Raw genomic sequence first — 16195 nt, forward strand, 5'->3', positions numbered from 1 at the left:
GCATGGAAGGTTTAGTGTGTCAATGCTTTACGGTTATGATGCCATTAAAGACATGAATCACTATGGACAGGTATGGACTTAATTGTTCAGACTTGGAATGGTTTAGTCATAGATTATTCGCGTTTGGAACAGAGAACATCAATCACACACAAGATGTTAGTGTCTGATGTGACCCTGAGGGAGTTTATGGCTCATACATAGCCTGTGATTGAAAGAAACCCATCCCATAGCTTTCTACCTGAGGAATGTAATCCTAACGCAGGTAAAACCAACAGGTAACCACCCATGTTTCGTGAGTCTACATATCCCATGATGGCTGCCGAGCAATGTAGGAGTTATAGTACAATGAGATGTTAGGATCTAGCAGTTGGATGGCCAGCGTTGGGTTAAAGTATTGACCCCCTCCATCTTCCCCCATATTCTGGGAAATTACTGCGTAATTACAAGATGCTCTAAGCATGCATTATCTTGGGAGGTCCTTGGTGGTCTTCCCACGTACTTGTCTTGATCTCACGTCATTTTCAGGAAAAAAAAATGAAAAAGCAATACTTTCATATTCTTGCTTCCTAATATAGGGATTCCCCGAAGAGACCAGAGTCAAATGAACTTCTAATGCATGTTCTATCAATCCTGAAACACCACAAATTGCCCAAATCTGTAGCTAAGAGCTCACTAAAGAGGAAACAGATCAGTAGTTCTTCATTGAACAACGTTTAGTGCAGATCTTCCTGTTCTCTGTTAATATGCAGTAATAACACAGCTAATAACATGATCCAAGCAACACAAAGAATGGGAAATCAAACATATGGATTATGGAAAGTTCTAATATATATAATAATATTGTGTGTGTGTGTGTGTGTGTGTGTGTGTTTTAACAAATCAAAGCCCGCACATTGATGTGGATCTCAGGTTCAGCACCACAATAGTGAACAGCTCCTTGCATTAAATCCTTGGAGATTCTGATAGTCATAAGCGACAAATTACAATTATTAGTCATTTAAAAAAATAAGCATTAAAGAAAAACGCTCGAGATCAGATGAAACCTTTTAAAGATTAGTCATTTACATTTAATTGGCACCATATATTGATATTATTAGTAGTATTTATTACCTTTGCTACATATTATAGAACATTACATATTGTATAAAATATATTACATATGTATACTATATCTATCTATCTATCTATCTAGATAAATCAAGCTACATACTATATATTATACACTGTCTGTAGATAGAAGATAGACAGACAGACAGACAGACAGACAGACGGACAGACAGATAGACAGATAGATAGATAGATAGATAGATAGATAGATAGATAGATAGATAGATAGATAGATAGATAGATAGATTATACATATATAATATATATTATACATTGATAAACTTCACATTTTGTCCATCTAGTCCTCTGTCTAGCTATATGTCTGTCTGTCTATCTATCTGTCTGTCTAATTTCTTGGAGTTTTTTTTTAGTTTTTTTGACAAACAAAGAAAAAAGATATGGATCTGTGGTTAGAATAAAGGGAAAATGCGTATTGGTATATTTATAAGAAAACTTATGACTGTGATCGGATCATCAGTGGGGAAAGACGAGAACTGTTATTATGCTCCTGGAGGAATTGGCTTGATGACGTATTTTCTGATAGCGGATCATTACGTGACTTACACTCTGAAAAAAAAAAAAGGCAAGCTGTTTGATTCATGGATAAAAATCCCAGCAGCACAGCCCCTCAAACAATAGCTGGCATTTAAAGGTAATATACAGACAAACAATTATAAAGGGAGCTCTTCCTAAAGCAGTGTTTGAAGAAACATCTCTGCTTATTGCACACGCAGACAGAGACAGAGAGGTGGAAGACATATATATATATATATATATATAGATCTCCATATATATATGTGTGTGTACATGCAAGAAAGGAGGGCTGGTCAACTTGAATAGCAGCACATGAAGGAAGAAAGCAGCTAGTGGAACGCCTCAGGAGAAGTATCTCAGAGAAGATTTCTTTGTCAGCAACTCAGCATCTCAGCCAAAGACTCAGAAAGAGTCTGCACCAGGCTCTCTGCCTCACTAGCTCTCTGCATTTTTAACATTTTATTTTCCTTTAGCAGTTTCTGCATCATTATCATTTATTCTATTTTTGTTTTTGTTTTTGTCCACATACTTGTAGCCTGCTAGGGAAGTTACCCATCATCACACCTCTGTTGTACTAGTCTCATTTGTTTTTTTGTTTGTTTTGTTTTTTGTTTGTTTCCTTAAAATCGATCCGACAGGAATCCCCACCGTTTCTTTGATCAGAATAAGATTTTCTGGACTTGTGGCTTACATCAAACTTTTTTTTTTTTTTTTAAATCGAAATCTCATTGACTGGTCAGTCAGTCAGTATCTGCTTATTGCAACTTGAGAGACAAGGCAATGCAATTCCCAATCTGACAGCACAGACCCAGGGGGAACTTCCAAGACACTGGTCGGGAACTTGGAACAAAGCTCCTCTTTCCCTTTCTCTCTCGCTTTTCAAACGGAGTGGATTTTGTCAGTTTTATATGGTAAGTATATCACACCATTCTGTTAGATCAAAGCATGCACAGTTATAATGCTTATAGTTTCATTATTTCTTTTTTTTAAAGACTAAGGGGGATGTGGTTTGTATAGATTTTAAAGAACGTGATTACCTTTTAATACTCCAGCTGCTGTGAGCTGCCTCTCTCATGATGCTCAGCCATCCACACGACTGGCTAAGCCTTCTGGGAGTTGCTGTCCACAGCATCTGGTGTGTCAGAAGATTAAGCCATGACTGGCCGTCAGAGTTGGCACTATAGCCGCCCTGACTGATTATACTCTGGTCTAATTGAGGTCAAAACACACATGGATCTGAGCTAATGAGAAGTGCTTGTTGAAAAATGTTTTCATCACTTGTTTCCTCCGCAGAATGACAATGTGCAGGAAAGCTGTGCTCGCCTGGCTGTTGGTCTATGGCATAATGAGATGCAGTGTCCACTCCTCACCTGCTGCCCTCAAGTACCCAGCCATCAGGTAAGTACAAGGATACCTGGCTGTTAGAATCACCCAACACCTGTATTTAGGCAGGGAGGGTAAACCATACCTCAGGGCATGGCTGGTTCTCTGACTAAAAACCTAAAGAAACATAACGATGTTGTTTTTTTTCACAAGGATTCTGAAAAAGTAGATCCCTATCAGGACGGTATTGCAGAACCACAATTCCCATCATGTTCTGCCAGGGGCTTTAGCATCATGGGAGTTGTGGTAATACAATAGCTGGGGATCTACCTTGTGAGCTCCTAAAATACAAAGAGTGCCTGAGCTTCTGCAGCCCAGAATGTCTGTAGAGGTCTCCCCTAGGGGTACATCGCTGGTGTGATTTTCTTTACAATTAAACCAGTATGGGGGAGGGGGGAGGTAATGTCTGCATAGTATGAGATAGTATAAGACTGCAGGTGCCAGTACCTTGAATGAGCACCTGTAAGCAACCCCAGCAAAATATTCACAGACCAATAAGACATACAGGGATTTCCAAAAACATATCGACACAGCCCTAATATAATCTCTCATTATAATTAGTCGACTTCTTTCTTTTTTAAAATGAACCATGGCGTGCAATTGTCTTTTTACATATTAGCTCGCCTCAACATATTTTTTCTAAATAAGATCAAAGCCAAATACAGCCTCAGGCTACCTGTCCTGACACAATAAAAAAAAAACACAATTGCCTATCTTCAGACTGTGTCATTATCAAGGCTGTAATATTGATTTTATGTTCGGTGATCACTCCAGTGATAGATGCTTATATTCCGAATGTCTCTGTATTATCTGATGTCAATTTATCGCAGACAAGTAACCAGTGACAAATTGGGAATTTAAGGCTCATTTTCGAAAATGGATTCATATACATTGATCCGGTTAAAGACAGGGGATGCAGAATGCAGAACAAGCAATGCTGCAAATGATGCTGTTGACTAAAATTGAACCTGCATCTAGGCAACTCAATTAGGAGATCATTAGATTATAAAAAAAGAAAAGAAAAGTGCTTTAGGATGCAGAAACACACAGGGAACAGACTACAGAGGATAAAACTTATATGTAGCCATATACTTAGTTAGGAATCTCCAAATATCTATTCTTTGTACAATAGTTAATTATATTACTAATCGGATAATGCATTCATTAATTCTGCTGGGGATAAATTAAACATGGCGTTTTAAAATGCAGAATTGTTATTTCTTTTGGCATGTCTGGCTGCTACTTTTGGTCCAATTTCCCATCTGATCTGTTTTTTTTTTTTAGTTTATGAATAATGCATCTGTTCTGAGTTTCATAAATCGCTCATGGTTTCTTTTACCACAGCATTATATCTGTAGTATTTTTATAGTTTCCTGTAAAATAAGGACATCCACATAATTATATTAAATATAACAATAATTTGATAAATTAGTCTGATCTGTTTAGGCATGCATGATTGAAGTGAGTAAGTTCTATATAATATTGCAAAATAAAATAAAATATATTATTTAAAAAAAAATCGATTTAATCAGTTTAAATTGTAATTGTCCTATGCTAAACTGGGTATAATGTCAGACTGGCCCTGTTTGGGTGCATTGCCGGTATACCCACTTGGCACAGATATTCTGTACAGGATCCAATATTATTGGCCTGCGCTATGGAGAGTCTGACACAGCTAAACTATGATCCACATTTAGCAAAAGTAAAACACTTTCGAAACATTTATTATTAATAGAGCTGCTAGAGCGAACTGACGAAAATAGCTTACGGTGACCTACATCCCGGCAGATACAAAGTATATAGAAAAAAAAAGAAACTTAAGGAGGAACTTGGAATTGTAAGACAACGAAAATGGGATCTATCAGTGCCAGGATTCATTGAATGTCTGCCCAACTAGCCCTCCTCCCACATTGGCAATCTGAGGAATGCTAAGTGCTTTCTGTGCTTTAGTAAGAGTGTCTGCTTGTGTGTTTCATTATTGTCTGTCTGTCTGTCCATCTCATTAAATTTACACATACACTGGCATGTACACACAAACTGGCAATATCACACATAGTTTGGTATACAGACACTGGCATACACTCACATTTACACTGGCATACACATGAACACTGATATATACACACACATAACATGGCATATACACATACATACACACACTCATTGGCAGTCACCCACACATACACTTGCTCATACACACTGCATAAACACACACTGAAAAACGCATGCACTAGCATGCACACATTAACATGTACACATATACACTGACACACACACACACACACACACACACACTCAAACCAGCTCATTTTCTCTCCCCTCAGTTCCTGTACTAATGATTGTAGGATTTGGCAGCTCATTCTGGCCCATCCCCAACCTCAGGTCAGCTCACAGATGGGATGCTCTTGTTATTTCTCTCACGCCCACCTACAGATTGATGGGGTCTCTGGGGGTCTTTCTCCATCAGCGTCTGGCATCTCATCAACAATATTCAGGATAAAAAAAAAAAAAACACCAGTAATGTACACACATGAACTGAACCTCTTCCAGGGATTACATTGCTCTGAAAGGCACTGATCAAGTCATTAGGCATTTTCTGATTAATTAAGATGCTGACAATTCATTCCTTGTTTTCTTTCTGTTTGCTTGTTAGGCTTGAAGATGATGTCTATGATGATGATGCGAACACACTTCCAGATTTTTCGTTCGATAACGATCCGATTAGTATCAGGAGTTCAGGATCGGTGTTAGACGATATGTACTCTTTTTATTATCCTGCGGAAAAGAGGTGAATTCAGAATTATTCATTTTAATATTTTTATTTTGTGCAGCCTCTCTCTAATGCAATTAAACTGAACTAAATCGACTTGTTCCATAGTCACAAATAAAATCTTTAAACACGCTACCATAAGAACATTGTTTCTGTTTCATGTCATGGAATACTGCAAGAGTTAAACTGCATCCAATTTGTTGAACAGAAGATGCACATTTTAAGGGGGGGATGGAAATTTATGGAAATTTTAATGTAATTCAGCGCTAATCAGGTGGCATCTTGCAATTAGGCAGCATTTCTTGGAATTAAAGAAATATATATGTTTCACTGTGACAGAACATTGTGACACCGTGATTGTAGATGTAGGAGGAAGGGATGTATATCTAGAATAAAACACATGAACCAGAGTAAAACATGACCCCATGATAAATCACTGTGGAGATAATCAGGAAACAGCTATGGACAGATGTACCCTTCCTTACACACAGACAGACACAGACACGCAGACACAGACACACACACTCTCTTTCTAGCTCTCTCTGTATTGAGATATGTTCGTTTCTTGAAGTAGAAAAAAACACATGTTGATGTCACAATTTTAGAAATCACATTTTTTTTTCTTTTAATTTACTTTTTTTTTTTTTTTTTTCTTTGCTGTTGTCAGACATGCTGATGATCTATTAAGCAAAGCCTATAGGAATGTGCTGGGGCAATTGTCTGCGAGAAAATACCTGCATACCCTGATGGCCAAACGCTTAGGGTAAGCTTAAACTGTTAAATCCAAGTAAATATTTGACACAAAATAATAATCCTGCACTATAGGTGGTGTTTAACCCTTTGCTGGCCAGATGAGTTTATACGCAGAATGTTTAAGACTAAAAAAAAAAAAAAAAAAAAAAAAGATATTGATTTTTTTTATACTAAATTATCCTATGGGGAAGTCATATATAAATATATATATTTCATCACCACACCCAATTAGCTGCACAGCAATTTCTTCCCACCTCCAGTCTTCTGTTAAATAGGCTGAACTACAATAGATCATTTTTTTATTGTTGAGAATTGTAATGTATCCCATTATAATTGATCCCCATTGCGATATGACACATGCTGCAGCCTCCTAGTGTGTACCTCTTGCAGTGTACATTTCAGGGTAGGGTAATATTTTAATATAGCCCATGAGACAGCCCTGCATTTTCATAATGATTTATTCATGTGATGAATATATTGTTTCTGGTCTGTCGAGTTCAATTACCAAGCTTCCACGTCACAACATATGAATCCCTTTTAGCTTTTAAAACCTAGGATTTCAACTTGTAATAGAGTTCTTGATAGTAAATATATATATATATATATATATATATATATATATATATATATATATATATATATATATATATATATCGACCCTGCATCTTAAATAATTGCTTGGTTGAAGGAAATAAAGCTTTAATATCTGTTTCAGTGTAGGTATATGGTGAAATATTAAGCATTTATTATCTGAAATGGTTTCCATTAAAGTCCGAGTATCGATCTGTATATATTGGCTTTTCCAAGATTCTATTTCAAGTTGTAAATTGGCAAAGCACACATAACAGCCTATTTGTGTATATAGTACATTGTATTAGATACACTATGGCTGTAGTCAGGTTGGGCATCTTTAACAAGCCAATGCACTTGTGCTAACAATGTTGTAATTAGCAAGGGTTTTATTAAATATACCACAGGACATTTTTTTTATGGTTTGTACATTAAGAGGAGATAGGTTCTGATGAAGATGGTACCCAGTACCACATTAGTCTGTATTGTAGAAATGTAATAATGATTGGTTTCTTTAATATGCTAGACCCTACACCTGGTCTAGCCCCAATCAGTGCAATGATAGCCAGCTACATGTCTGGCAGTGAGAACACAACCCTTTTCATGCTATTAGACAGAGACCCCAGATGCAATTATGGTAGCAAAGACAGGAGTCAGGGCAGCCCTGTAGTGATTGGTAGTGAGACAGAGACCTTTGGGACTTGTCTTACAGGAGGATGAAGGCATAGCCTTTGCCTAATGGAGCCTGGGCAGCACTGTAGCAGATGTTTGTAGTCTTTGTTCAAGATTTACACAGCAATAATTGGGCCTGACATTAAGATATTTTCTCCCTCTTTCAGAAAATGATAAGACATCATTCTGGTGAAAGAAAAAAAAAAGCATTTGATGATTTTGACACACTCCTGTATAGCACTGTGTATGCTTAAATATTCACAAGCTGGAGGTGGTAAAAATAGAACCTCTACCGCAATAATTTATGGCCTTTGTGTTACAAGGCATTTTGATGATTGTCATTCCATCTGTTTTGGGACTAGTGTAAATCAGTTAGTGTTGGAATAAATCAGATAATAAACATAAAATATGGAGAGAAATATAAAAATGATCTCTTATCTACAGATTTATGTAAATGCAGTGTTTAATAGGGGAGGGCTTTGCATCATTAAACATATCTAGTTTATAAGTCATATTTCTTAGTCAGGGTCTGAAAGGACTGTTTTAGGGAGCTTGCTTTGTAATGTGTGTGAGAACACTATAGGGAATTTCCTAAATAGGGGTAGGAGCTAATGCTTTCTTGTGGTAAGGAAAATGTATGTATTAGTTGAATCAGCAGAGGTGCTTTCTTAAGGGATTTAGATTAAAGTGATGAAAACGAGACTGTGATTGCCTTGCATGTAAGCATGATACTTTCCTTATAGCATTAACATTGGTTTCAGAATTCTGCAGGTAACCTTTTAATATGCAATAAATGTTCAGTGTCAGATACAAAGTTTATTACAATACTGGCAGATCTGGTGATTCTGGGTCTGAATCTGGATCCAAAAAAAAAAAAAAAAAACAGCTTGGGAGATGGGGAATGATACAAGTGGATACAATCTTAGTGTAGACATAACCAGTTGTGTCCAAAAAGGTATTGAAATGACTACTTCATGCCAGTGAGGGCAATACTAAGGAGGACAATTTCTATCATTTTCCTTCTCAATTCCATGGTAGGATGAAGATAACTTGTGGATAGGAACAATGATACCAGATATTTGGTTATCCAGATATGCCTTAACAGCCTCAGGGATGATCTAAAGGTAGAACCCTCAGATGATGTAGAACTGTGATGCTTTGCCAGCCTATGATGCAGTGCCGTCCTTTACAGTGGCAAAGCATCATGGGAGTTGTAGTTCTGCAAGTTATGGGCAATCTACCCTTCAGCCACCCTTGCTTGGCACAGCTGATGTAGTAGACAGAGAGTCCCCAGTTTTTTGCAATTCTTCCTTTTTTTGCCATTGCAGTGCAGTGAGTAGCAGCCTGGAGGATGACTCAGAACCCTTATCCAAACGACACTCAGACGGTATCTTCACTGACAGCTACAGTCGCTACAGAAAACAAATGGCTGTCAAGAAATATTTGGCTGCAGTCCTTGGGAAAAGGTATAAACAGAGAATTAAAAATAAGGGACGCCGGGTAGCGTACTTGTAGCGATGAGAAGGCAGCCTCTCCCCTGTATACAGCCCCAACAAACCAAGTCACACCAAACTGACTGAACAATCATCGCTCCTGTGTTATTTACAAACATGTATTTATGTATGAAGTAAAGCCATTAAATGAATATTTTGATAATAATATCGTTTTTCTTTTGTACAAAAAAGCACTAGAGAACGTACAGATCTACTTTGTGGAATATATATATATATATATATATATATATATATATATATATATATATATATATATATATATATATATATATATATCATAGAAAGTGTGCAGAGAAAAAAATAGAATTCGCACGAGCTGTTTCAGTTTTTATATATAAAGAAACAAAAATAAATAGACAAAAAAAGACAATCATTGTTTTGGATAGTTTACTCCTATTTTTGTAACAGAAATTAAAGGATAGTATTTTTATCCACGACAGGATTGAAAACAATAGTTCTGAGCAGACATTGATGTACTTGACGTAGACATTGATGCCCTGATACAAGGGGATTATATAAAATGTATAATTTGAGGAAGCAGTGAATCCCTGAGTAGGGCTTATTTAAGGCAAACGTATATATGACTTTAGAGGTCTGATAAATATATATATAGGTATTTGAAATAACAGATTACATTCGTATCTTTTAAAAGATTTTTTATTGGACAAACAGAATTTTGGAATGACAAGCCATCCGGAGAACCTTTCTAGCTTATGTCTAAAGCATTTCTGGCTTTAAACTCTAGAAAGGGAGGTTCTCCAGCAAGCTTGTCATTCCAAAATTCTGTTTGTCCAATAAAAAGAATGTATTACAAGATACTAATTGAATCTGTTATTTTACATCTGAATCACTGTACTAATGTAATAGAGCTACAATCTGTACTCTGATATATACAGTATATAGTAACTCTAACTCTAGTAAATATATATTTTTATATACATATATAAGAGTATATATATATATATATATATATATATATATATATATATATATATATATAATATATATATATATACTCTTATATATGTATAGTAGAGGCACTGCCATCCTGATATATTCTAATTATTCTGCTTTCTTAAATCCCACTTTTGCATGTATTTATGTATTATAACACTGATGTTCTAAAATCTAATTCTTCCGTGCTGAATTAACAGCTCTATCGAATTATCAGTCTTAGACTGACATAGAAAAAAATATCCCCATCCTTCCCCATATTATTCAATTATTAACTTTAGTTAACTGATTGAAGAATACATAAAAAAAAATGCCAAAAGTTTGAAAATATAGACACTAGAGAAAGGGGAATAGTAGTCTTGGCACTGCAGATATTTGTTAACTCAATTTCCCATAATAGCCTGCCTTGAAACTGGTAGAGCATCATGGGAAATGTAGTCCACAGACATCTGCTGTGTCTAGAATAGCTATTCCTAGAGAGAAAGTATGGGAAAAGGTACAGCACAATACATAAATTGAACTGCCCAAAAATGAAGTATGTGGTTCTGGGCCTGACTTGAGAAGTGAGATGCTCTGTGCATTTCATCTTAGGTCCATTACCCAACTGACAATGGGCAGCTTCATAGTGGAACTTGAAAACAAAGTACAATGTGTATGTCTCCAGTGCTGTCCATTTATTTATTTCATCATGTGACAAGACCAAAATATCCTGATGACTCTTGTTTGTTTTTTTAATATTTCTTCATTTATTTTGCTGTCTTCTTGTAGACTTTTACTACTCACCTTCTTCAGTCCTTCACTGTTTTGGTAATGTTTTTCTGAATTAACTTATTTTACTACCTGTGAGCACCTCTTAAGTTCTCTTTTCTGTTGTGTTTTATGCAAGCTCTTATTGTAAAGTTAGGAATCCCTGTTGTAGCTATTACTAAATAATTATGCACTACTACTAAACTTTGTTCTTTGTTTTTTGAGTCTTAAAGGTAACAAAAAAAAAGAATGTATTTTTCTACATTATGGCTTGATGCTTAGTAAAAGTTATTTCATAAAACAACGTCTTGTTATGTCTAGCGTTCACAAACTATTAAAGAACAAATGTAGTTTTAACTAATGCTAATCCAGCAAAACAAATTTATATAGCTTCATGTTGTATGTTATAAACCGACACCATGCAATTGTCTGGAAAAAAAAATATGTATAGAATCCCATGTATATACTTCTTTTTAACCCTCTTCGACCTTCATTTATTTTGAGAGAAAACTCCATCCGAGTCTATAGCCAGAGCAGGAGTTGTGAGAGAAAAGTTGAGAAATTATGTCAGTTTCCTTTGCTAGACAGATCAGAATGTGAATGTGGGTGATAATTTGGTTACCATGCTGTCCCTTTAATCCAAGATGCCTTCTGCAGTGCACTGTTCCCTGTAAGCATTTTTCTGTTAGCAATCCAGCAATGAAACAGTTAACGAAGCGAACCGTTTAGTACAGTCATGCTGCTTTATGTCCTTCAAGACACTTGATGCCCTGGAAACTACCCTGGATCTCTGAAATATCCCCTCATTAACCTTTCTGGTGCTGGACTGCCAGCACAAGATGCTTAGAGGGAACATCGCTGCAGGGATACGACTGCATTATAATTTGATGAAGCATCCTCTTTAGAATGCAAATGATGTGGTCACCTAGCAGTGATTAATCATGGATTCTAGTCTTGACACTTTATATTCCCTCATGGGTTAAACATTCCACTGCCTTCTGAACCCATTGCGATCAGTAGTTGCCCATAGGCAATCGGTCTGTGTTCGAATCCTATGAGTTAAAAGATCAGTCCACCTTTAATTTTGCATTCCCCTCAGGCATTGTGACGTAGGATGCAGTTTGCAGCTTAATGTGCCTTCCCTTGCCTTTTAAATCGCCACCAACCACAGATGGCTGTTTTAGTGGCCCTGCAATGCTGCAACCCATCAGCTTGTATTTAAATTTCCATATATTATGTGTTCGCTAATAGTTGGCAGGAATATTGTATTATGCGTTAGGTGTAGTGTGTTAAAATGTTTTGGGTTTTGTTTTTGTAATTTCTTTTTTTTTTTTTTAAATCCTCCCCCTTGAGGGTACAGATGAATCAGCAATTCCTGGCTCATTCTCGTGGCACTCAGGGGGTTAACCGTCTGTAGATGAGTCTAGTGATTAGATGAGCCTTTATTTTAAGTAATCAAGTAGCTAATCTCTTTTTGTACAATTGACAAAAGCGCCAACAGCCTTACTAAATTAAGCAGATTTGATATACATTGATCTGCATACATGTAAGAATCTATTTTGTGTGCAACATATATTTAAATTAACTAGAAAAAATATATATATATATATATAAATACACACCTATATATAACTAGGAGATTGATAAATGTTATATAAAGTGTGCAAAGTTTGTATAATAATAAATTTTTGTAAACAATGCAATTTCGTCTAATGTTTGAAAAGAAAAAACAAAACAGATCAACACTTTGATTATCGTGCGTTAAAGTAAAGCTTTAGTTAGATTCTTTTTTTTTAATTGTTAATTGGAAATATATATTTTGCTTTGGAATCTTAAAAATAGCCTATCTGTTTACAAGTACACCAAATCACTGGCATATTTTGTAATTGTTAATACCACTTAAATGTTTAATTTGTTATTGTAAATATTAGAAAGTTATACAAAGTAGCTATGTTTTAAATTCATTATGCCAAATCAGTTATTAAATATGCAGTTGCTTACACTGATTTTGAACTTTCTCCAAGTGATCAAGAACGTATTCATAGCTTAATTCCTTTCATTAACCATTTCAGAGACAAGGGGGCGGGGGGACAGGCAAAAAGTCCAAATATTTTCGTATTATTCCCTATGGCACGCTAAAGACTTAATGGTTTACATGATCATCTTAGATTAAAAGAAAAAAAAATGATTAAAAAAAGTCTATACATTATTGTTCAAAGTAAATTGTACATTTCCTTCATTGTCCTAATAAGTCATGAATTGTGACATTTGTCATGGGAACGAATTTGTTTGCACAGTACACAAGGAGATGCAGAAGATACACTTTGCAAAAGCTTAATTTTAACCTCTTCCCTGCAATAAGCCTCTCACCGGGAATCACGTGATCTGATGGAAAGGGGAAAGGGGCAGAGTTTGCAATATATTGGATGAAGACTATGTCAGAACATATTATATTGTATGGAGATTAGATTGTATGGAGATTAATTTCCATGTGGAATGTGGATCTTGGAACTGGGTAGAAAAAGAAAAAAAAAAAATGTTGAATACTCTCCAAAAATTTAAAGGGCAGCAATACATAGCCTCAACAATATTACTTTGACTTATTGTATTTTAGAGTCGTGATCTCTCTCTCTCTCTCTCTCTCTCTCTCTCTCTCTCTCTCTCTCTCTCTCTCTCTCTCTCTCTCTCTCTCTCTCTCTCTCTCTCTCTCTCTCTCTCTCTCTCTCTCTCTCTCTCTCTCTCTCTCTCATGAAAGTGAAAAACGATTCTACCAAGTGAGGGATATTCTGGCAAAATGTTCTGTACCATAGTTAATACTTAAAAAAAAACAAAAAAAAAAAAAAAAACAACAACAACAACAACAACAACTTTCTAAACAGTGCAATGCACAGCCTCAAATACATTATTGGGAGTTTTATTTTAAAGTAATCTAGTTCATCTTTTTGTGTCAAAAACACGAAAACACACTCTCTCTCACTTTCATGTTATTACAAATGTGAAAATAAAAATCATTCTTACAAGTGATGGGTATTCTAAAACTTTGAATAAAATGTTTACCACCACATGCAAAAAAATAAAATAAAAAACAATAAAAAAAAACAAACGAAAAACAAAACAAAAAACACACAGCAATTACAAACTGGTATAGAGGTAAAATTAAATAAGCAAGTTTAATAATTTGGTCCAAAGTACTGCAGTCCTAGGACAAGTAGACGATCCTTAATTCTTCCAAGCAACGATTGCATGAACTCCTTCGTTCTAGATTCCCCTCTGCTTTTCTAGACTCGTGTTGTTAGAGCCAGTTGCTTGGATACCTACCTGTAGATGCTCTTAATATATTGCCACACTGACCTTGTAAATCACCTTGAAGCCTCCTACTGTACGTTCACAGGCAGTTTTTTATTCTCTGTTGAATGTGCAGCATTTAAAAAGAAATATAATCTTTCTCTCTCTATATACCCTCAAACATATACACTGATAACTAATATACTAATATGGGCATTAAACATCTAACATGAAAATACAATTATTACCCTTTTTCCAAATTGGAAGACAACCAACTATTTAAAAGAAGAAAAAAAAAATTATCCCCTCAAATAAAGTCCTACATTTCTATGACTCAGAGAATGACAATAAGACATAGAAAATTCTTTTATATCGTTAAATAATTCTACATATTCATGACTGCAGAATAACTGATCATCACTTGACTTGGCTTCAAAAACAACTGAAATCACAAGGACAAAAAAAAAATGTAAATATATCCAAACTGTATTCAGTGCTGCAAATATGGAAATCTGTCATGCCAACAAAGTGACAACGTGATTCTGGGTTAAAGATGAGAAAAAAAGGTAAACAAAAATCTTTCTCAAAACAAAAACAATATATTTATCTTTTGCAGAGTTCACTTTGATATTCATTGTCATCTGAGTTTATTGGTACACCATTTTATTAAAAAAAACTGCTGTTCAGAAGACAAATTAATTAGACAGAAATTTATTCATAAAACATTGACATTTATTTGTTAAACTCCTACTCACAAATACGACATTTGGAATCCCTGATGAAGTAACAGGTGTTCAATGTGTCAGGGACACAGGGAAGTGGGCGGGCCAGTGAGTATTTTAATAGCCATATGGTAGGTGACTGAAATCACTTCTATGTCTATGTGACTAATTACTCCATGTTAAAGGTTAATATGCATATATTAATGAAGAGCTATTGGATCAAGGGGTGTAATATCCAAGAAATATTATATCTGATATTCTTGGTGCATTTGATAGACTTAAAGCTAAATTTCTGACATTAGATGAAATAAACAACAAAAAACAAATATATAAAAAAAACAAGTAAAATATCCCTGAAATTTGTCAGAGGCAAGAGGGTATAAATGTAACTTCTGATCCATTATATAAAATCCCTTAGTGGAAAAAAAGAATATTTTGACTTATATCTACTTTAAAACTTAATGCAAGAAACACGTTATCAATGTGTGTGTTCATCAGTAGTGATGTCGCGAACATAACATTTTCGGTTCGCGAACGGCGAACGCGAACTTCCGCAAATGTTCGCGAACCGGCGAACCGGGCGAACCGCCATAGACTTCAATGGGCAGGCGAATTTTAAAACCCACAGGGACTCTTTCTGGCCACAATAGTGATGGAAAAGTTGTTTCAAGGGGACTAAGACCTGGACTGTGGCATGCCGGAGGGGGATCCATGGCAAAACTCCCATGGAAAAAAACACAGTTGATACAGAGTCTGGTTTTAATCCATAAAGGGCATAAATCACCTAACATTCCTAAATCACAATGGATATGGATTGACACCTGACATATGACATATTGACACCTTGACATATGGATTGACACCTGTCCTCAGAGACCCTGATACACACTGACACAGAGCAGAATAGGGACTGTTCCCCCTACATAGGGTCACTTGGCAGATATGGATTGACACCTGTCCTCAGGGACCCTGATACACACTGACACAGAGCAGAATAGGGACTGTTCCCCCTACATAGGGTCACTTGGCAGATATGGATTGACATCTGTCCTCAGAGACCCTGATACACACTGACACAGAGCAGAATAGGGACTGTTCCCCCTACATAGGGTCACTTGGCAGAAATGGATTGACACCTATCCTAAGGATCCCTGATACACACTGACACAGAGCAGAATAGGGAC

General features: G+C 35.9%; 1 protein-coding gene across 3 annotated transcripts; it reads left to right on the forward strand.

The window, feature by feature from the left end:
• Positions 1 to 1697: 1697 nt before the first annotated feature.
• On the forward strand, positions 1698 to 9522 carry ADCYAP1 (adenylate cyclase activating polypeptide 1). Of its 3 annotated transcripts, none has more exons than XM_063450454.1 (5): positions 1698 to 1759; positions 2935 to 3039; positions 5678 to 5812; positions 6462 to 6557; positions 9118 to 9522. In XM_063450454.1, the coding sequence occupies exons 2-5, from the start codon at positions 2936 to 2938 to the stop codon at positions 9302 to 9304; spliced, it is 522 nt and encodes a 173-aa protein (XP_063306524.1). In that variant the 5' UTR covers positions 1698 to 1759; position 2935; the 3' UTR covers positions 9305 to 9522. The 3 variants fall into 3 exon arrangements, with proteins under 3 accessions (XP_063306524.1, XP_063306523.1, XP_063306525.1); XM_063450453.1 differs by having other exon boundaries at positions 1737 to 2552; XM_063450455.1 differs by lacking the exon at positions 6462 to 6557 and having other exon boundaries at positions 1737 to 2552.
• The last annotated feature ends 6673 nt before the right edge of the window (positions 9523 to 16195 follow it).

This window comes from Pelobates fuscus, chromosome 4 (assembly GCF_036172605.1).
Source record: "Pelobates fuscus isolate aPelFus1 chromosome 4, aPelFus1.pri, whole genome shotgun sequence".
In the NCBI taxonomy this organism is placed as follows: domain Eukaryota; kingdom Metazoa; phylum Chordata; class Amphibia; order Anura; family Pelobatidae; genus Pelobates; species Pelobates fuscus.

Excerpts from the sequence above, each read along its gene's own strand:
- ADCYAP1 (XM_063450454.1), top strand. The coding sequence starts at position 2,936 with ATGACAATGTGCAGGAAAGCTGTGCTCGCCTGGCTGTTGGTCTATGGC. Across the intron at positions 3,040-5,677 it reads CTCAAGTACCCAGCCATCAG|GCTTGAAGATGATGTCTATG; the intron begins GTAAGTACAAGG and ends TTTGCTTGTTAG. Across the intron at positions 5,813-6,461 it reads TATTATCCTGCGGAAAAGAG|ACATGCTGATGATCTATTAA; the intron begins GTGAATTCAGAA and ends TGCTGTTGTCAG.